We start from the raw sequence: 21,884 nt of genomic DNA on the forward strand, positions 1-21,884 counted from the left end.
TTTGTCGTTTACTCTGGACAGAGAAGAGGTCAAAAGGCTTCGGCTACCTCTCTCTCTTTTTGGCTTCGTAGCATAATACGTTTAGCCTATGAGACTGCTGGACAGCAGCCTCCTGAAAGGATTACAGCTCATTCTACTAGAGCTGTGGCTTCCACCTGGGCCTTTAAAAATGAGGCCTCTGTTGAACAGATTTGCAAGGCTGCGACTTGGTCTTCGCTTCACACCTTTTCAAAATTTTACAAATTTGACACTTTTGCTTCTTCGGAGGCTATTTTTGGGAGAAAGGTACTTCAGGCAGTGGTTCCTTCTGTTTAATGTTCCTGCCTTGTCCCTCCCTTCATCCGTGTACTTTAGCTTTGGTATTGGTATTCCATAAGTAATGGATGACCCGTGGACTGACTACACTTAACAAGAGAAAACATAATTTATGCTTACCTGATAAATTTATTTCTCTTGTAGTGTAGTCAGTCCACGGCCCGCCCTGTCTTTAAGGCAGACCTAAATTTTAATTAAACTCCAGTCACCACTGCACCCTATGGTTTCTCCTTTCTCGTCTGCTTTGGTCGAATGACTGAATATGACATGTGAGGGGAGGAGCTATGTAGCAAGCTCTGCTGGGTGATCCTCTTGCAGCTTCCTGTTAGGAAGAGATATATTCCATAAGTAATGGATGACCCGTGGACTGACTACACTACAAGAGAAATAAATTTATCAGGTAAGCATAAATTATGTTATATATATATATATATATATATATATATATATATATATATATATATATATATATATATATATATATATATATATATATATATATATATATATATATATATATAAAATATATTATTTTTTTTTAAAAGGTTTTATTTTGTATTTTTCCTCATCAGTGCTTCAAATTATTCACTAGGTAATTTTTTGTCTTTTTAGCTTTGCATTTGTGTTGTTTAATGTGCGTGGTTTTTTTTATTACTAAATCATTATTTACTATTATCCAGTAAATTGGGATTATAATATATATATATATATATATATATATATATATATATATATATATATATAATGTGTGTGTTCCTGCCTTGTCTAATTTGTTAAAAAATAAAAATAACAACCTGTCTTTTGTTTCAGCCAGTAACATGCTGATTGGTGATCTCTTGGTTATACTGGGTGCCTGTTTGTATGCTGTATCAAACGTAACCGAGGAGTATGTAGTGAAAAACCTGACCAGGGAGGAGTTTCTAGGAATGGTGGGCCTCTTTGGGACATTTATCAGTGGATTGCAACTGTAAGAAACTATTTGTTTTTTTTATTGCACTTTGAACATTAACCCTGTATGTGTCATTACAACTAACATTGAATTGTGGCTTTACCACTTAAAGGGACAGTAAGCAACGTGTAATTTCAAGACCATTCTGTTGTGTTGCTATAGAATAACACATCAGCTTCATTTTTAATTTTATTAAAACAATTAACATTCTTTTTACTGCAGTTGATTTTTAATAGCCAAACTCCACTAACCATTTGCCTTATTTGGAGTAGCCACTCTGGGCTTTAGTCTGCAGACAACAAAGCTAGGCTAGTTAGTATAAAATGCATTGTTTCTTCTGTTATGTGTGATCAGTCCACGGGTCATCATTACTTCTGGGATATAACTCCTCCCCAACAGGAAATGCAAGAGGATTCACCCAGCAGAGCTGCATATAGCTCCTCCCCTCTACGTCAGTCCCAGTCATTCTCTTGCACCCAACGACTAGATAGGATGTGTGAGAGGACTATGGTGATTATACTTAGTTTTTATGACTTCAATCAAAAGTTTGTTATTTTACAATAGCACCGGAGCGTGTTATTACTTCTCTGGCAGAGTTTGAGGAAGAATCTACCAGAGTTTTTTACTATGATTTTAACCGGAGTAGTTAAGATCATATTGCTGTTCTCGGCCATCTGAGGGAGGTAAAAGCTTCAGATCAGGGGACAGCGGGCAGATGAATCTGCATTGAGGTATGTAGCAGTTTTTATTTTCTGAATGGAATTGATGAGAAAATCCTGCCATACCGTTATAATGACATGTATGTATACATTTCAGTATTCTGGGGATGGTATTTCACCGGAACTACTCTGTTAAAAGTCACTAATCCTTTTAATAAGTATTTATCATGTTAAACGTTTTTGCTGGAATGTAGAATCGTTTACATTTCTGAGGTACTGAGTGAATAAATATTTGGGCATTATTTTCCACTTGGCAGTTGTTTGCTTTTAATTGTGACAGTTTCGTTTCTCTTCACTGCTGTGTGTGAGAGGGAGGGGCCGTTTTTGGCGCTCTTTGCTACGCATCAAAAATTTCCAGTCAGCTACTCTTATATTTCCTGCATGATCCGGTTCATCTCTGACAGATCTCAGGGGTCTTCAAACTTCTTTGGAGGGAGGTAGATTCTCTCAGCAGAGCTGTGAGAATTTTATATTGACTGTGAATAAAAACGTTGCTCTGTAATTTTTTATGTCAAATTTAATTATTGTTATTTTACTAATGGGAACAAACCTTTACTAAAAGTTGTGTTGTTTTAAAGTTTGATGCTATAACTGTTTTTCAGTTCATTATTTCAACTGTCATTTAATCGTTTAGTACCTCTTTGAGGCACAGTACGTTTTTGCTAAAAAAGATTATAACCAAGTTGCAAGTTTATTGCTAGTGTGTTAAACATGTCTGACTCAGAGGAAGATATCTGTGTCATTTGTTCCAATGCCAAGGTGGAGCCCAATAGAAATTTATGTACTAACTGTATTGATGCTACTTTAAATAAAAGTCAATCTGTACAATTTGAACAAATTTCACCAAACAGCGAGGGGAGAGTTATGCCGACTAACTCGCCTCACGCGGCAGTACCTGCATCTCCCGCCCGGGAGGTGCGTGATATTATGGCGCCTAGTACATCTGGGCGACCATTACAGATAACATTACAAGATATGGCTACTGTTATGACTGAAGTTTTGTCTAAATTACCAGAACTAAGAGGCAAGCGTGATCACTCTGGGGTGAGAACAGAGTGCGCTGACAATACTAGGGTCATGTCTGATACTGCGTCACAGCTTGCAGAGCATGAGGACGGAGAGCTTCATTCTGTGGGTGACGGTTCTGATCCAAACAGATTGGATTCAGATATTTCAAATTTTAAATTTAAATTGGAGAACCTCCGTGTATTACTAGGGGAGGTTTTAGCAGCTCTCAATGATTGTAACACCGTTGCAATACCAGAGAAATTGTGTAGGTTGGATAAATACTTTGCGGTACCGGCGAGTACTGACGTTTTTCCTATACCTAAGAGACTAACTGAAATTGTTACTAAGGAGTGGGATAGACCCGGTGTGCCGTTCTCACCCCCTCCAATATTTAGAAAGATGTTTCCAATAGACGCCACCACTCGGGACTTAGGGCAAACGGTCCCTAAGGTGGAGGGAGCAGTTTCTACTTTAGCTAAGCGTACCACTATCCCGGTGGAGGATAGCTGTGCTTTTTCAGATCCAATGGATAAAAAATTAGAGGGTTACCTTAAGAAAATGTTTGTTCAACAAGGTTTTATATTGCAACCCCTTGCATGTATCGCGCCGATTACGGCTGCGGCAGCATTTTGGATTGAGTCTCTGGAAGAGAACCTTAGTTCATCTACGCTAGACGACATTACGGACAGGCTTAGAGTCCTTAAACTAGCTAATTCATTCATTTCGGAGGCCGTAGTACATTTAACCAAACTTACGGCTAAGAACTCAGGATTCGCCATCCAGGCACGTAGGGCGCTGTGGCTAAAATCCTGGTCAGCTGATGTTACTTCTAAGTCCAAATTACTTAATATACCTTTCAAGGGGCAGTCTTTATTTGGGCCCGGTTTGAAAGAAATTATCGCTGACATTACAGGAGGTAAGGGCCACGCCCTACCTCAAGACAAAGCCAAAGCTAAGGCTAGACAGTCTAATTTTCGTCCCTTTCGGAATTTCAAAACAGGAGCAGCATCAACCTCCACTGCACCAAAACAGGAGGGAGCTGTTGCTCGTTACAGGCAAGGCTGGAAACCTAACCAGTCCTGGAACAAGGGCAAGCAGGCCAGGAAACCTGCTGCTGCCCCAAAGACAGCATGAACCGAGAGCCCTCGATCCGGGACCGGATCTAGTGGGGGGCAGACTTTCTCTCTTCGCCCAGGCCTGGGCAAGAGATGTTCAGGATCCCTGGGCGCTAGAGATCATATCTCAGGGATACCTTCTAGACTTCAAATTATCTCCCCCAAGAGGGAGATTTCATCTGTCAAGGTTGTCAACAAACCAGATAAAGAAAGAAGCGTTTCTACGCTGTGTACAAGATCTGTTATTAATGGGAGTGATCCATCCGGTTCCGCGGTCGGAACAAGGACAAGGGTTCTACTCAAACCTGTTTGTGGTTCCCAAAAAAGAGGGAACTTTCAGGCCAATCTTAGATTTAAAGATTCTAAACAAATTCCTAAGAGTTCCATCGTTCAAAATGGAAACTATTCGGACAATCTTACCCATGATCCAAAAGGGTCAGTACATGACCACAGTGGATTTAAAAGATGCTTACCTTCACATACCGATTCACAAAGATCATCACCGGTACCTAAGGTTTGCCTTCTTAGACAGGCACTACCAGTTTGTAGCTCTTCCATTCGGATTGGCTACGGCTCCAAGAATCTTCACAAAGGTTCTGGGTGCCCTTCTGGCGGTACTAAGACCGCGAGGGATTTCGGTAGCTCCGTATCTAGACGACATTCTAATACAAGCTTCAAGCTTTCAAACTGCCAAGTCTCATACAGAGTTAGTTCTGGCATTTCTAAGGTCGCATGGATGGAAAGTGAACGAAAAGAAGAGTTCTCTTTTTCCTCTCACAAGAGTTCCATTCTTGGGGACTCTTATAGATTCTGTAGAAATGAAGATTTACCTGACAGAAGACAGGTTAACAAAGCTTCTAAATGCATGCCGTGTCCTTCATTCCATTCAACACCCGTCAGTAGCTCAATGCATGGAGGTGATCGGCTTAATGGTAGCGGCAATGGACATAGTACCTTTTGCACGCCTACACCTCAGACTGCTGCAATTGTGCATGCTAAGTCAGTGGAATGGGGATTACTCAGATTTGTCCCCTACTCTGAATCTGAATCAAGAGACCAGAAATTCTCTTCTATGGTGGCTTTATCGGCCACACCTGTCCAGGGGGATGCCATTCAGCAGGCCAGACTGGACAATTGTAACAACAGACGCCAGCCTACTAGGTTGGGGCGCTGTCTGGAATTCTCTGAAGGCTCAGGGACTATGGAATCAGGAGGAGAGTCTCCTTCCAATAAACATTCTGGAATTGAGAGCAGTTCTCAATGCCCTTCTGGCTTGGCCCCAATTAACAACTCGGGGGTTCATCAGGTTTCAGTCGGACAACATCACGACTGTAGCTTACATCAACCATCAGGGAGGGACAAGAAGCTCCCTAGCAATGATGGAAGTATCAAAGATAATTCGCTGGGCAGAGTCTCACTCTTGCCACCTGTCAGCAATCCACATCCCGGGAGTGGAGAACTGGGAGGCGGATTTTTTGAGTCGCCAGACTTTTCATCCGGGGGAGTGGGAACTTCATCCGGAGGTCTTTGCCCAAATACTTCGACGTTGGGGCAAACCAGAGATAGATCTCATGGCGTCTCGCCAGAACGCCAAACTTCCTCACTACGGGTCCAGATCCAGGGATCCGGGAGCGGTTCTGATAGATGCTTTGACAGCACCTTGGAACTTCGGGATGGCTTATGTGTTTCCACCCTTCCCGCTGCTTCCTCGATTGATTGCCAAAATCAAACAGGAGAGAGCATCAGTGATTCTAATAGCGCCTGCATGGCCACGCAGGACTTGGTATGCAGATCTAGTGGACATGTCATCCTGTCCGCCTTGGTCTCTACCTCTAAGACAGGACCTTCTGATACAGGGTCCATTCAAACATCAAAATCTAACTTCTCTGAAGCTGACTGCTTGGAAATTGAACGCTTGATTTTATCAAAACGTGGTTTTTCTGAGTCGGTTATTGATACCCTGATACAGGCTAGGAAGCCTGTTACCAGAAAGATTTACCATAAAATATGGCGTAAATACCTATACTGGTGCGAATCCAAACGTTACTCCTGGAGTAAGGTTAGGATCCCTAGGATATTGTCCTTTCTACAAGAAGGTTTAGAAAAGGGTTTATCAGCTAGTTCATTAAAGGGACAGATTTCAGCTCTGTCCATCTTGTTACACAGGCGTCTGTCAGAAAATCCAGACGTCCAGGCCTTTTGTCAGGCTTTAGCTAGGATCAAGCCTGTGTTTAAAGCTGTTGCTCCGCCATGGAGTTTAAACTTAGTTCTTAACGTTTTACAGGGTGTTCCGTTTGAACCCCTTCATTCCATTGATATAAAATTGTTATCTTGGAAAGTTCTGTTTTTAATGGCTATTTCCTCGGCTCGAAGAGTCTCTGAGTTATCAGCTTTACATTGTGATTCTCCTTATCTGATTTTTCACTCAGACAAGGTAGTTCTGCGTACTAAACCTGGGTTCTTACCTAAGGTAGTCACTAACAGGAATATCAATCAAGAGATTGTTGTTCCATCCTTGTGTCCAAATCCTTCTTCAAAGAAGGAACGTCTTCTACACAATCTGGATGTAGTTCGTGCCCTCAAGTTCTACTTGCAGGCAACTAAAGATTTTCGCCAAACTTCTTCCCTGTTTGTCGTTTATTCTGGACAGAGGAGAGGTCAAAAAGCTTCTGCTACCTCTCTCTCTTTTTGGCTTCGTAGCATAATACGTTTAGCCTATGAGACTGCTGGACAGCAGCCTCCTGAAAGAATTACAGCTCACTCCACTAGAGCTGTGGCTTCCACTTGGGCCTTTAAGAATGAGGCCTCTGTTGAACAGATTTGCAAGGCTGCAACTTGGTCTTCGCTTCATACTTTTTCCAAATTTTACAAATTTGACACTTTTGCTTCTTCGGAGGCTATTTTTGGGAGAAAGGTTCTTCAGGCAGTGGTTCCTTCTGTATAATGAGCCTGCCTATCCCTCCCGTCATCCGTGTACTTTTGCTTTGGTATTGGTATCCCAGAAGTAATGATGACCCGTGGACTGATCACACATAACAGAAGAAAACATAATTTATGCTTACCTGATAAATTCCTTTCTTCTGTTGTGTGATCAGTCCACGGCCCGCCCTGTTTTAAGGCAGGTAAATATCTTTTAAATTATACTCCAGTCACCACTTCACCCTTGGTTACTCCTTTCTCGTTGATTCTTGGTCGAATGACTGGGACTGACGTAGAGGGGAGGAGCTATATGCAGCTCTGCTGGGTGAATCCTCTTGCATTTCCTGTTGGGGAGGAGTTATATCCCAGAAGTAATGATGACCCGTGGACTGATCACACAACAGAAGAAAGGAATTTATCAGGTAAGCATAAATTATGTTTTTGCAGTTGTTATGATAAATCTAATTGGCAACATATGTGTAGCAGGGTTAGCCTTGAGAAGTCAGCAGGGTGCATTAAAGTTCTGAAAATTTGAAATAGCTCAGTTTCAGAGGTAAATTACATGAAAGGAGGCAACATAAATAATGAAAATATATTGCAAATCAAGGTGTTTACTGTCCCTTTTAAAGGGACAGTCTACCCAAAAAAAATTGTTTAAAAAGATAGATAATCCCTTTCCCCAGTTTTGCACAACCAACACTGTTATATTATAGAAATACATGTTTTGCCTCTGTCATTAATTTGTATCTAAGCCTCTGCAGACTGCCCCCGATCTCAGTTCTTTTTACAAACTTGCATTTTAGCCAATTAGTGCTGGTCCCTGCATAACTCCACAGAAGTGAGCACAATGTGATATATATGTAGTGCTGAACTAGCTTGGCTGTGAAAAACTGATAAAATGAACTGAAATTAGATTTTGCCCCCTATAATAACTCTAGTAGAGGTCTAGCTATACTTTCACAAAAACTTTCAATCCCATATAGAAGATAAGATCACTGACCCTGTAGGTAGATTTGTAATAGTTTTAAGTGGCAAGAGAGACAATACACTCTATGCAATGCATATGTACCTAGCAAGCGTGACTCAAAATTTTGGCAAGATATGACTAAATGTTTAGCCCCTTTCTTAGATGCTGCTCTTATTATGGCCGGTTACTTTAACCTTACCCCTTACCCTACACTGGATCGATTTAAAGACCCAAGTGACTCTGTTCCAAGGACTCCACCACTTAGACCATCCACATTTGCACTGGATATCTTTGATACCCTGTATTCTTCTTTGGACGTGCAGGATATCTGGAGGAGCCAGAACCCCACAGGTAGAGATTTCACATGTGCGTCGCGAGTCCATAAAACTCTCTCATATAGACCTCTTCTTAACCTCGACTTTCATAGAACTCCTGATCACTGAGACTACAATTCATAATATTACCATCTCTGACCACGTCCCTATATCTCTGAGACTTTTTAATGCACCTCAACCCAGTGAGTTTTTCATTTCCCGACACATTTACTGAAGTCCCCTGACTATCATATGTACCTTATACACCAATGGGAAGCCTTTGCCTCTAATAATGCCCCTGAAAACCCCTAAAGACATAGCGTCTGAGCTTGCAAAGTATTATACCAATCTTTATAAATCAAACCTACTCAGACAGTGACCCAGACTAAGTTTTGGGACAAGATTAATCTCCCCAAATTATCTAATGACCAACTAGATAGCTTAAACGCCCCAATATCTCAAGAGGAGGTGAAGCAAACGATAAATACATTGGCTCTTGGAAAGACCCCTTAGCCCTGATGGCCTCCCAGTAGAGTTTTGTTTTAAAATGTTAAGTGACCAGATCTCCACAATCTTGACTTCTCTGTTTGACCTTTACTATACACAGAAATACATTTGACTAACTTCTCTGTTGCTAACATCTTAGGTAGAGATCATCAGGTAGAGACCCCACACTCCCGGAATCTTACCGTCCCATTTCCCTACTTATCGTAGATTATAAACTATTAGTGAAGGTTTTAGCCAACCGCCTAAAGCATATTTTACCACATGTCCTACACATGGACCAGACTGGCTTCACAATTCACAGATTTTCGGTCACCAATATTAGACGAGTTCTACATGCAGTCACCCACTATTGGATGGCCAGGCGTGATGGAGTGGCCTTCCTGTTGTCTTTGGACAAGAGAGCACTTGTTTCACTCCACGAGTAATTTTGGAATTGGCAGCCATTTTGCCACATTTATTAAAAACATATACTCCTGCCCTCTTGCATATTTGTTAGTTAACAACATTTATTCCCCCCCCTGTCCACCTACAAAGAGGGACCCTCCAGGGCTGCCCCTTGTCCCCACTCCTATTTAATTTGGCCCTAGAACCACTAGGGATAAACATTCACTTCCATAGACTACAATTAGCCCTCTATGTGGATGACATGCTCCTCTTTATCTCAAACCCGGACATGTGTATATACCACCAATTTTAGAAGCAATTGCCCTGTTTGGAGAGTTATCAGGATATAAAATCAATGTCAGTAAATCTAAAATCCTATGGTTGAATCATAAAAACAAAGTTAGAGACCCACAACACTATAACTACCTAACTTACATAGGTATCCAGGTGTCAGCTAACCCTCACCAATAGTATGAGCTATTTATAACCCCAATAATTAAAAAAATGAATACTGACTTGCTCACATGGCACAACTTATCGCTTTCCCTAATGGGGAGGTTACATCTTATTAAGATGAATGTACTCCCTAAATGATTGTATCCTATGCAGATGCTTTCCCCCCTCCTGAGATGGAAAGATATCACGGCCGTCATTCTTAGGTTTCGCAACTTTTTATGGAAAGGAAGTAAACCAAGACTTTGCCTTACTAAATTATATCTGCCTTACCTAAAAGGGGGATTAGGCCTACCAAATGTATTATATTACAACTGGGCCTCTCTAGCGAAATTCGCTCTAGACTGGAAGCTAGGTACACAACATTTTTCCCATACACACGTGGAGGAATCGGTGCTACCCCAGAAATCATTACCCTTTCTACTGCATGCCACCTTCTTTGAGTTACCAGTTACTTTGCAAACTAACCCTATGTTTAGAGACATCCTTTTTGCTTGGCGATCCTTCAATAGGCATCTTGGTATAGACCCATGTCATTCACCCTATTTACCCATCCGTAGGCATTGATATATTTAGTAAGGTGCTGGATGGTCCTACTAAAACAATCCTACAGTTTGAGACCCTCTGTAGAACATATTCAAATCCTTGATGCGATAGGTTTTCTTACTTCAATTACGCCATTACATAAATCATGTCCTTCATAGCTCTACAACATTTTGGGATGCCACGTTGCTGGGCCCTGTAAACATGCTGTTTCACATGAATAGTTTTGCCATATCCCCAATATATAAAATATTATTGCAAACTGGTGTTCCCTCAATAAATCACAGGATCTTCTTACCATATTGAACAAAAGAGTATTGGAGTACACTCAAATGATATGATACACCAGAGTTTAACATGTGCATGGTAAGCAACTCTGGCATCAGATCTTAGAGAGTCCCAAAGCAGGGTCATATATCAAGATTACCTAACTCCCAATAGACTAACCAAATGGAGAAGACTTCTCAAATGTTTGTGGCAAATGCTCCTTTCCAGACTTCCTACATTACCTCTGGTATTGTCCCAAGGTCCGGAAATACTGGGGTTGTGTCTCCTTTTGGCTGTCAAAGATAACTCGTCATTATATATCCCTTACACTTTAATATATATATTTTTTTTGTTCAGCTTCCAATCAAGGGGCAGAATAGAACATTTCTAGTGATTAGCCTACGGTTGGCTAGGAAATGTCTTTTTTGTAAATGGCTCCACAAGGAAGCACCTTCTATTGTATTTTTGAAAATAACAATGTTGCAATATTTCATTTGTGAACAATTTGATGTTTCTGCCAGAATACCCAGTTTCATTGAAAAGTGGAAATTATATTTAGAATTCTTAGACATGCCGAGCAGGCGACAGGTTTTGCTTTCTTTTAGGAACACATTATATACAGTATGCAGGAAGCGAATCTCAGGGGAGAATGAAACATATGGAGAAACTGATTTGATATTTTTATCAATTGTATATTTTACTATAATGTACATATGTCTTGCTGTACTTTTTTTTTTCTCTCTTTGTATTGAGCTATCTTAAGACAAACCTCAAAGCAAATTTTTGGAAAAAAACCCATTAGCAGTTGAAGACATCCTCCCTTGTGGTAACCTTAATCCATCCAGATAGAATGGACTCCATACTTAAAAAAAAAAACAATTGTTCTTTTCTTTTTTCCTTATTGTAACCTTTTATATGTAAGTCTATTGGACTGGATTGCTATGTATTGTACCTTTTTTCTTTGTATGACACATACAACTGCTTAATAATAATAAAAGATTATTTAGAAATGCACAGTGATGAGGCGGTCTGCAGAGGCTTAGAAACGGGCAGAGATTTAGATGTTAAATTGACTGTCCCTTTAAGGTTGTGAAAAAAAGCAGGTATTTTAATATTTGATAAACTGAGCCAAAGAAATACCATTATTACTGCATGATGGTTATGTTAAAGGGACATAAATGTGCAAAAATAAAATTCTTGTTCCATGCAGGGCAGTAATAAAATGCCCTGTGTTTAACCTCTGTTAGTCAGTGCCAGTAGCAATGAACTGCTGTTACCTAGCTGAACACATCTGGTGAGCCAGAGAGAATAAAATTAGATTGTGATAATATAGGTCAATTGAAATGTTACTTAAAGGGACATGATACCCAAATGTTGAAGCACTTGAAAGCAATGCAGCATAGCTGTAAAAATCTAACTAGAAAATATCACCTAAACATTTCCATGTAAAAAAAAGGAAGATATTTACCTCAAAATGTCCTAAGTATTCACACTCCACTGTAAAGAGACTTTAGTCCCATGTAATTTTTCCTATTCAGTTTAAAGGGACAGTCTAGTTAAAATTAAACTTTCATGGTTCAGATAGGGCATACAATCGTAAACAACTTTCCAATTTACTTTTATCATCAAATTTGCTTTGTTCCCTTGGTGGTATTTTTGAAAAGCTAAACCTAGGTAGGCTCAAACTGATTTCTAAACAGTTAAAAACCACCTCCTAGCTCAGAGCATTTTGAAAGTTTTTCACAGTTAGACAGTACTAGTTCAAGTGTGTCATATAGATAACATTGTGCTGACTCCTGTGGAGTTATTTAGTAGTCTGCACTGATTGGCTAAACTGCACGTCTGTAAAAAGCACTGAGATAAGGGGGCAGTCTGCAGAGGCTTAGACACAAGGTAATACGTGTTGGTTATGCAAAACTGGGGAATGGGTAATAAAGGGGTTATCTATCATTTTAAACAATAAAAATTCTGGTGTAGACTGTCCCTTTAAGGACGGTTACTGTGAAATGCCTATTGTGTGTTTTCCCCTAGAGATGTGTTATTTTTTTAATGTCCATTTTTTACAGTTATGCTGCATCACTTTCAAGTGATTTAGCATGAGTATTATGTCCCTTTGAAATGACAGACATCTGAATCAAGTGTGTAATTTTGACTTTCTTGTTCCTTTAACAGTTCCTGATATTAAACAGTTTTTTTTTCTTTTTCTATATAAACCTTAATGTTTGTATTGATACTTAAATTTGGATATATTTTTTTTTTTTTTTGCTAAGGTTAATATGATTAAATAAGTGGTTTTAAAATGTAATGCAATCTCAAACACATTGCTCCAAACCCTTTAATCCTTCAGCATTTTTGACACAGCCCTCTCGTGAGTCTCTTCCTACCTGTCTAACCGTACCTTTTTAGTTAAGCCTTCTCTAGGGCATCCTCTGTCCCATTACTACTTTCTGTTGGGGTACCACAAGACTCTGTCCTCTTAATCTACATGTCATCATTAGGTTCCTTAATAAAGTCCCACGGGTTTCAATATCATTTGTATGCCAATGATACCCAAATCTACCTCTCTGCACCAGACCTATCTCCTTCCTTGCTAACCCATATCACCAACTGTCTTTCTCATATCTCATCCTGGATGTCCTCTCACTACCTTAAGCTAAATCTCTCCAAAACAGACCTCCTTATTTCCCCCCCTTCTTCCAAAATCTCCACCCCCCCCCCCATTTTTCTATAACTGTTAACCCCATTACCCCTTCCCCACATGCCAGGTGTCTTGGGATCACACTTGACTTAGATCTTACTTTCACTCCTCACATTCAGTCCTTGGCCAAATCTTGCCGCTTCCACCTTAAAAATATCTCTAAAATTAAATAATGAATGCCTCTGCAAGACTCATCTTCCTTACACGTCGCTCTTCATCTGCTACACCGCTCTGCCAATCCCTTCACTGGCTTCCTCTTGCCTCCAGGATTAAACACTTAATTCTGACTCTGAGATACAAAGCACTCAACTGCACTGCTCCCTCCTATATCTCAGACCTTGTCTCCAGATACTCTCCCTCCCGTCCCCTTCGCTCTGCTCACAATTTCCTCCTTTCCTCCTCTCTTGTTACCTCCTCACACTCCCGTTTACAGGACTTCTCCAGACTGGCTCCTATCTTGTTGAATTCTGCCTCGCTCTACAAGACAATCCCCTAGTTTTGAAAGCTTCAAGCACTTCCTAAAGACTCTACTGTTCAGGGATGCATGCAACCTACTTTAACCTTTCCTAATCCCAGTTCCTCTCTTTTTTTTTGCTATCCCCTTAAACCCCCTTAGCATGTAAGCCTATAAACCCAGCTGTTTGCAGGTCACCTTGTAAGAGCTGACTACAACAGTGCAACTCTCGGCAGGACCCTCTACCCATTTGATCCCTATAAATGTTACCTTGTACACCACGTCTATGTTTATAGTGCTGCAGAATCTGTTGGTGCTCTACAAATAACTGATGATGATAATTAGAAAATAATTTGGCACCCACTAACTAATCAGATATCCTTGTATCCCCTTCATACAATCCTTTTTCTTTTTTTTTTCTCCAGTTGTCACTCACAACTTCTCAAACAAATATTCTTAAAACAAGTCACGTGAAAAGCCAAGTTGTGTGAAAAAATAGCATATTAAAGGGATATGAAACTTACAAGTTTTCTTTTGTTATTCAATCAGAGAAAAACATTTAAAAAAAAAAGTTTCCAATTTTATTCTATTATCAAATGTGCTTAGTTTCCATGATTTTCTGTGTTGAAGAGATACCTAGGTAGGCATCTGGAGCACTACATGGAAGGGAATAGTGCTGCTATCTAGGCCTCTAGCAAATGGTTAACATTTTTGCAAAACTGCTGCCATATAGTGCTCTAGACTCGTGCATGCTTAGAAATTAGCATATGAGCCTACCTAGGTTTAGCTTTCAACTAAGAATACCAAGAGAACAAAGCAAATTTGATGATAAAAGTAAATTGGAAAATTATTTAAAATTGCATTCCCTATCTGAATCATGAAAGTTACATTTTGACTGTCCCTTTAATCTAAGGTAAGCCCTTTAAAGGGCTACTAAATCCATTTTTTTTTCTTTCATGATTTAGATAGAGCATGCAATTTTAAGCAACTTTCTAATTTAATCCTATTATCAATTTGTCTTTATTCTCTAGCTATCTTTATTTGAGAAAGCAGAAATGTAAGGTTAGGAGCCAGACCATTTTTGGTTCAGCACCTGGGTAGAGCTTGCTGATTGGTTTGCTACATTTAGCCACCAATCAGCAAGCATTACCCAGGTGCTGAAGCAAAAATGGTCCGGCTCTTAAGTTTACATTCTTGCTTTTTGAAATAAAGATAGCAAGAGAACGAAAAAAAAATTGATAATAGGAGTAAATTAGAAAGTTGCTTAAAATTGCATGCTCTATCTGAATCATGAAATAAACAATTTAGGTTTAGTATCCCTTTAACCCTTTGAGTGCTAAGCACTTTCCCACCTGGGTGCTAAGGTTTTTTTAAGGGTTTTTTTTAGTTGATATTTTTTTTTTATTATTTCCCCAAGACTTACACTGGAAAGGTTAGGTGATTACCTTTCCAATGGTGGGTCTTGGGGGTCTGTAGCTGCTTAGATGCCTGAGATACAAGCTTCTAAGCAGCATGCCCCCTGCTCCTATATTTAACATTGTTAATGTTAAATAAAGTTGCGTGTGATGTCACTGCGCGTAACGTGAAGCCCCGGCGATGCCTGTCACTATGCAGGCCCTATCGCCGGGGTAGGAGTGGGTGGGAGCCCTCAGATCTCCCTCAAGGTGGGAGAGTGCTAGTGATGGCTCTGAGCCGTCATTAGCACCAGAGTGGGAAACTCTGTGACGGCTCAGAGCCATCATTACCACTCAAGGGGTTAAGATGACTAAGGTGTAGACTTCCCCTTTAACCATGGGTGTAGCTGTAAAATTGGCTGAAGGGTATAAAATATATGATAAATTCATTCTTAATGTTTATCTTTGTATATGAAATAGCTTGTTTGTTCTTTGAACCCACAGCCCATTAAAATTTGATGCGCTTGCAGAGAAATCAGATATCCTTATTTTATCACTTTATTTACACACACATTTCTTCCTATTTTTTTTGTATACCCAATAGTAAGGGCCCGATAATCAAAAGTTTGCAAGCAAAAACGTGAAAAACTATGTTTAGCCTCGCAGGGACAGTCTTGGTGCAATTTTCAAAAAATGGGCTGTCCATGTAAGTGGTGATCTGTCTCCCATAAAAATATATAAACGTTTGCATATGTTTAAATAATAACTTGAATATTACGCCTAATACAAATCATATTAGGCTGTTTTCAGTGCACTGTAACTTACAGGGACAGTAAAGTAATAATTATATATTTGTGATTTAGACGGAATATACAGTTTTAAACAACTTTCCAATTTACTTCTATTATTTCATTTGCCTCCTTCTCTTGTTATCCTTTGCTGGAAGGTTAATCTAGGAAAACTGAGGAGCAGCAAAGAACCTAGTCTCTAGCTGCTGATTGGTGGCTGCATATATATACTGATTGTCATTGGCTCACCCATGTGTTCAGTTAGAAACCAGTAGTGCATTGCTGCTCCATCAACAAATGATACCAAGAGAATGAAGCAAATTTGATAATAGAAGTAAACTGGAAAGTTATTTAAAATTGTATGTTCTACCTAAATCATGAAGAAAAAAATAGTGTTTCATGTCCCTTTTTAAAGGGACAGTCAATTAAAAAAAAAAACTTTCATGATTCAGATAGGGCATGTAATTTTAAACAACTTTCCAATGTACTTTTATCACCGATTTTGCTTTGTTCTCTTGGTATTCTTAGTTGAAAGCTAAACCTAGGAGGTTCTTATGCTAATTTCTTAGACCTTGAAGGCCGCCTCTAATCTAAATGCATTTTGATAGTTTTTCACCACTAGAGGGCATTAGTTCACGTGTTTCATATAGATAACATTGAGCTCAAGCACGTGAATTTACCATGGAGACAGCTCTGATTGGCTAAAATGCAAGTCTGTCAAAAGAACTGAAATGAGGGGGCAGTCTGCTGAGGCTTAGATACAAGGTAATTACAGAGGTAAAACGTGATAATTATAACTGTGTTTGTTATGCAAAACTGGGGAATTGGTAATTAATGGATTATCTATCTTTTAAAACAACAAACATTCTTGTGTTAACTGTCCCTTTAAATCTAGTTCTTTTCAAATGCATAGATTTTCCTTTCAGAGTAATTAGTGGTTTGAGTATTAAAGGGACAGTCTACACCAGATTTTTTATTGTTTTAAAAGATAGATAATCCCTTTATTACCCATTCCCCAGTTTTGCATAACCAACACAGTTATAATAATATACTTTTAACCTCTGTGATTATCTTGTATCTATGCCTCTTCAAACTGCCCCTTTATTTCAGTTCTTTTGACAGACTTGCAGTTTAGCCAATCAGTGCCTGCTCCCAGATAACTTCACGTGCACAAGCACAGTGTTATCTATATGAAATACGTGAACTAACACCCTCTAGTGGTGAAAAACTGTTAAAATGCATTCTGAAAAGAGGTGGCCTTCAAGGTCTAAGAAATTAGCATATGAACCTCCTAGGTTAAGCTTTCAACTAAGAATACCAAGAGAACAAAGCAAAATTGGTGATAAAAGTAAATTGGAAAATTGTTTGAAATTACATGCACTATCTGAATCATGAAAGTTTATTTTGGCCTAGACTGTCCCTTTAATTTTAGAGCTCACCACTGGTTAAGTTGTGAGAAAAAAACACGGTTTGGTTTATATGTTTAGAAAAATCATGGTCGGATTTGAGAGACCATTTTTTACGCCAATGTTCAGCCTATTTTACAATAAAAAAACAATTCCACTTTGTATTTCTAAGTATATATCTTTATGTGTTTTTGTACATCCAGAGTGCTTAAATTAGCAGTTTTGACGAGCAATCTTAAAAAATATTGCCAGCCCAGAGACCTTTAAATCATTGGGCCCTTAGAGATAACATTTTATTAGTTATCTCTCCTAACCCTCACTTTTGCTGGCTATGTGTACACAACCTTTCTATAGCAAATGCTGGACATGAAAATCAATTTTTCTTTTAAAAAAATGATTCAAATAGATCATACAGTTTTAAACAACTTTCCCATTTACTTCTATTATTTAATTTGCTTAATTGTCTTGGTATTTTTGTTGGAGGAGCAGTAATGAACCACTGGGAGCTAGCTGAGCCAATGGAAATAAAATATGTAACAATAGACTGTATACCTTGCACTCTAATGACGCAGAATCTAATACTGTATATACTGTATGTATTTATTGGACTGATTCACACCCGATGTATAGGGGTACCTCTCTCAAATTTTTTTCAGCCGTACCTTGATCTTGCATTAGCTAATGTTTCTATATACTCTAGATAACAATGGCATTTTTTGTTCCTCTTAATCTATTTAAGTATTTCAGATTTTAATTTTTTTTGTCATACTTTTGAATGACTTTTCTAATACCATGTTTATATATGTTTTATTTAAGTATTATTGTGGAGTACACGGCTATTGGAAACATACAGTGGGACTGGAAAGTCGGTAAGCATTAACTTATTTGTTCCCTGATATCACTAAATGATATTTCAGCCTTTTGTTGATAGTAAATTATAGAAGGCAATACATAAGCTATAACCTGATTTTAATGGTAATGATACTTTATCAACTGCATACATATCAAACTGCTAACATTTGTAAAAATAGTCCTTGTATTCACTGACTTTAGAAAGCCTGCGTATGCTTCTTACACTAGATAATATCCTGTTTTATGTACAACTGGGAACACCATTAATATATTAAAATGGGGTGCTAGGTTAATTTTTCTGTTAGAATTAACCATTAAAGTTAGAATATATTTTTGGTTTATTACCTATAATAATGGCTACTCATCCAATATTTGTGCGTACCGTACGGCAAGAATCTGATTGGATAAGCGATGAATATGTCACTGCTTTAAAAAAATAAATTAAAAACAACATTCTTCTAAGTGGTGTGGGCGATTCTAATAAACTACGGACTTTAAAGAAAAAGAAAAAAAAGTTAGTAGTTTATTAGACTCGCACGCACCACTTAGAAGAATGCTTTTTTTTTATCCATTCAGGCATGATCTTGCTATCAAGATGTTTTTTTTCCCATTACGATTTCATTGTTTACTTCCAAATAGCCTGTGCTTACCATCAGTCAACACCCAGGAAAACTTTATCCCATACTTTAGAACCACAAAAAAAGATGTGCCTGCACCGCATCCCATCTTCAATACCACTAACGTTATAAGTCTAATCATCAAAACCCCATACAGTTTTCAGCGATGGATATGGCCGCCAAACTCCTCCCCCTCCGTCCCCTTCTTTTTTTAATTCAATCCTCGTTCACAGGGACGCTGTTCTATTTCTAATGCGAATGCGCATTATAATTTTAGTCCGCTCGCTATTAGAAATAGAAAGCGTCTCCGTGAACGCGGGTAAAGAATCTAGCCTCCTACGTAACGGGGGTGGGGGGGGGAGTTTGGCGGCCATATCCATTAATACTGATCAGGATATTCCACAGTATGTGAGTGTTTCACTCACTGCTCCTCCAAACTAAGTTGACTTGGTTTCAGGAAGTTCCTGATTTGTGGACCTTAAATGTTTATAACGTTTCCTATAAATTATTAAACCTATAATTGTTTGTTTTGTTCTAATAATTTTGCACATCCATAATATTAAATAAGGTGGTTAATGATACAACCATTATGAACACATCTGTTGAGCCAATGACAAGAGGCATATATATGCAGCCACCAATCTCCAGCTATCTCCCAATAGTGCATTACTGCTTCTGAGCCTACCTAGGTTCACTTTAAAAAAGGATACCAAGAGAATGAGGTAAACTGAAAAATCTCTTAAAAGGACATGCACTTATGTTACTTTAAGCTTGCGGATTACTATTATCACTGTACTGGAAATTGTTGTCTGATTTCAAAGTATTGGAATAATTTACAACTTGCTAAATAAATGTTTAACAAACATTAAAGGGACAGTCTACACCTTAGTCATCTTAAACTCTTACTTTAGATTAAGCTGCAAATATCCTCCCACACCTTTTTCTATATCATTCAGCAGCAACAGTAAAAAAGTTATTTTAAAAATTGTTTCTGGTCACTTTGAAATGGCTGCCAAGCTCCGCCCGCTGATGACATCACGATCTGGGTTGCGTTAAAGTGATGGTAAATCCTAGCGTTTGTGAAACGCTAGGATTTACCATCGTAACAAATAAAGGGGACTTTCATTCATGAAGTGTAAAATACTTCATTCTGAAAGCCCCTTTATTTGTTAGCAGTGTTCACTGCGCTGAGCTGCTAAAGACCGCTTTTTGCGACGCCAAGCTGGATTTCCCGCACGGCTATTGGCTAAGATGTGGAAACGTCACCCCTCAAATAGCGTTCTGCCGTGGGCTGCCTTTAGCATCTCAGTGCAGTGAACGCTGCTAACAAATAAAGGGGCTTTCAGAATAAAGTGATTTATGCTTCATGAATGAAAGTCCCCTTTATTTATTTGGTACAATGGTAAATCCTAGCAGTTCACAAACACTAATATTTACCATCACTTTAATGCAATCCAGATCGTGATGTCATCAGTGGGCGGAGCTTGGCAGCCATTTCAATGTGGCTAGAAACGGTAGTAATTTTAAAATAACGTTTTTACTGTTACTGCTGTATGATATAAAAAAGGTGCAGGAGGATATTTGCAGCTTCATCTAAAGTAAGACTTTAAGATGACTAAGGTGTAGACTGTCCCTTTAATGTGTCATAGTGTTTGTGTGATCCATATGTCTCTGGATATGGCAGCGCTGTCTTTTTCAACCCTGACAAAGACCTACACAGACACGCAGCAGAGGGGAAGCCGGGGCAGGAACTTATACTGATATTTAGCACATTTCTTTTGTTTGTGTTTCAGTGCTGCTATTTGCAGTGTTTGCTCTCTGCATGTTCGGACTCTATAGTCTGATGCCAATAGTGATAAAAGTCACAAGTGCCACCTCCGTGAACTTGGGCATCCTGACTGCTGACCTCTACAGCTTCTTTTTTGGACTCTTCTTGTTTGGGTACAAGGTAAGAAAACAATTTTTGTTCGTTGTGCAAAACAAAGACATTTAGACAGATCTGGACACTAGCAATGATCTGTCTCTAACAATGCTTTAGAAAGGTTTATATAACCAAAATTCTGCACAATTCACCATTACAATCTATGGGGGACTCTTGTAGATAATTCATTTGATATTTAAAGGAATATGATTTGACCCCAAAGATTTAAAGGGGCACGTAGTGACTAACACATATAATATAATTTAGGGGCCCTGACTTGTACAAATGTAATGTTCTCTGAGACTATAGAACACACGAGTGGTAATAACAGCTAATCTTGCTCTGGTTGCTTTATCAGATCAGTATTGTAACTCTGAAAAGTTCCTGTCTTTGATATTTTTTTTCTTACCATGTAATAGCTTTCACCATGAGTGTGTTCTAGTTAAATGGTTGTGTGAAATCTAAATGTCACACTTCAATGCACCTAGAAAAAACACACCATGAGCAGTTACTATTTTACCTGCTCTCACCCAAGGCAATCTTTAAAATCTGGCCTGTTGGAGTGTCCTAGACTGTTTTGTCCCATATGGTATGTAAGCCCTGTTCTGGCACAGGTAGTTTCGCAAGTAAAATCCTGAGCAATGATAAATGCAGGTAGCTAATGTATCTTTGCTTGCGTATGAGGGGAAGGGGCATGTTCCTTGTCTTCAAACCTTGTTCTCTTAAAGGGACATTATACACTCATTTTTTTTCTTTGCATAAATGTTTTGTAGATGATCTATTTATATAGCCCATAAAGGTTTTTTTTAAATAAATGTGTAGTTTTGCTTATTTTTAAATAACATTGCTCTGATTTTCAGACTCCTAACCAAGCCCCAAAGTTTTATGTGAATACCGTCAGCTACCTACTCCAGCTTGCTCCTGTTTGTGTAAAGGGTCTTTTCATATGCAAAAGAAGGGGGAGGGATGGAGGGTCTTATTTCCCACTTGCAGTGGGCTTTCCAACTACCTTTTCAACAGAGCTAAACTGAGAGCTTTTAAGTAAGTTTTTAAACAGTTTTATCCTGGATTTTTATATAGGTATCTGTGCATCTTATTCTTTATAGTAGTGTATATTACATGCAGTTAAATGAAAATGAGTGCATACTGTCCCTTTAACAAATGAAAAGTGAGACCAAAAAGTATTTAAAGGGACAGTCTAGTCAAAATTAAACTTTCATGATTCAGGTAGGGCATGCAATTATAAACATCTTTCTATTTTACTAAAATAAAAAATTTGCACTGGTCTCAATTG

The 21,884-nt window shown here is 38.8% G+C and overlaps 1 protein-coding gene across 2 annotated transcripts in view; it reads left to right on the forward strand.

Moving 5' to 3' along the window:
- SLC35F2 (solute carrier family 35 member F2) overlaps positions 1–21,884 on the forward strand; it is a 101,340-nt gene that overhangs the window by 67,473 nt on the left and 11,983 nt on the right. For both annotated transcript variants that reach the window (XM_053708554.1, XM_053708553.1), the window contains exons 5-7: positions 1,126–1,282; positions 18,017–18,069; positions 20,463–20,617. In XM_053708554.1, the coding sequence (XP_053564529.1) occupies positions 1,126–1,282; positions 18,017–18,069; positions 20,463–20,617 (365 nt within the window). The remainder of the gene's footprint in view (positions 1–1,125; positions 1,283–18,016; positions 18,070–20,462; positions 20,618–21,884) is intronic.

This window comes from Bombina bombina, chromosome 3 (genome assembly GCF_027579735.1).
Source record: "Bombina bombina isolate aBomBom1 chromosome 3, aBomBom1.pri, whole genome shotgun sequence".
NCBI classification, from domain to species: domain Eukaryota; kingdom Metazoa; phylum Chordata; class Amphibia; order Anura; family Bombinatoridae; genus Bombina; species Bombina bombina.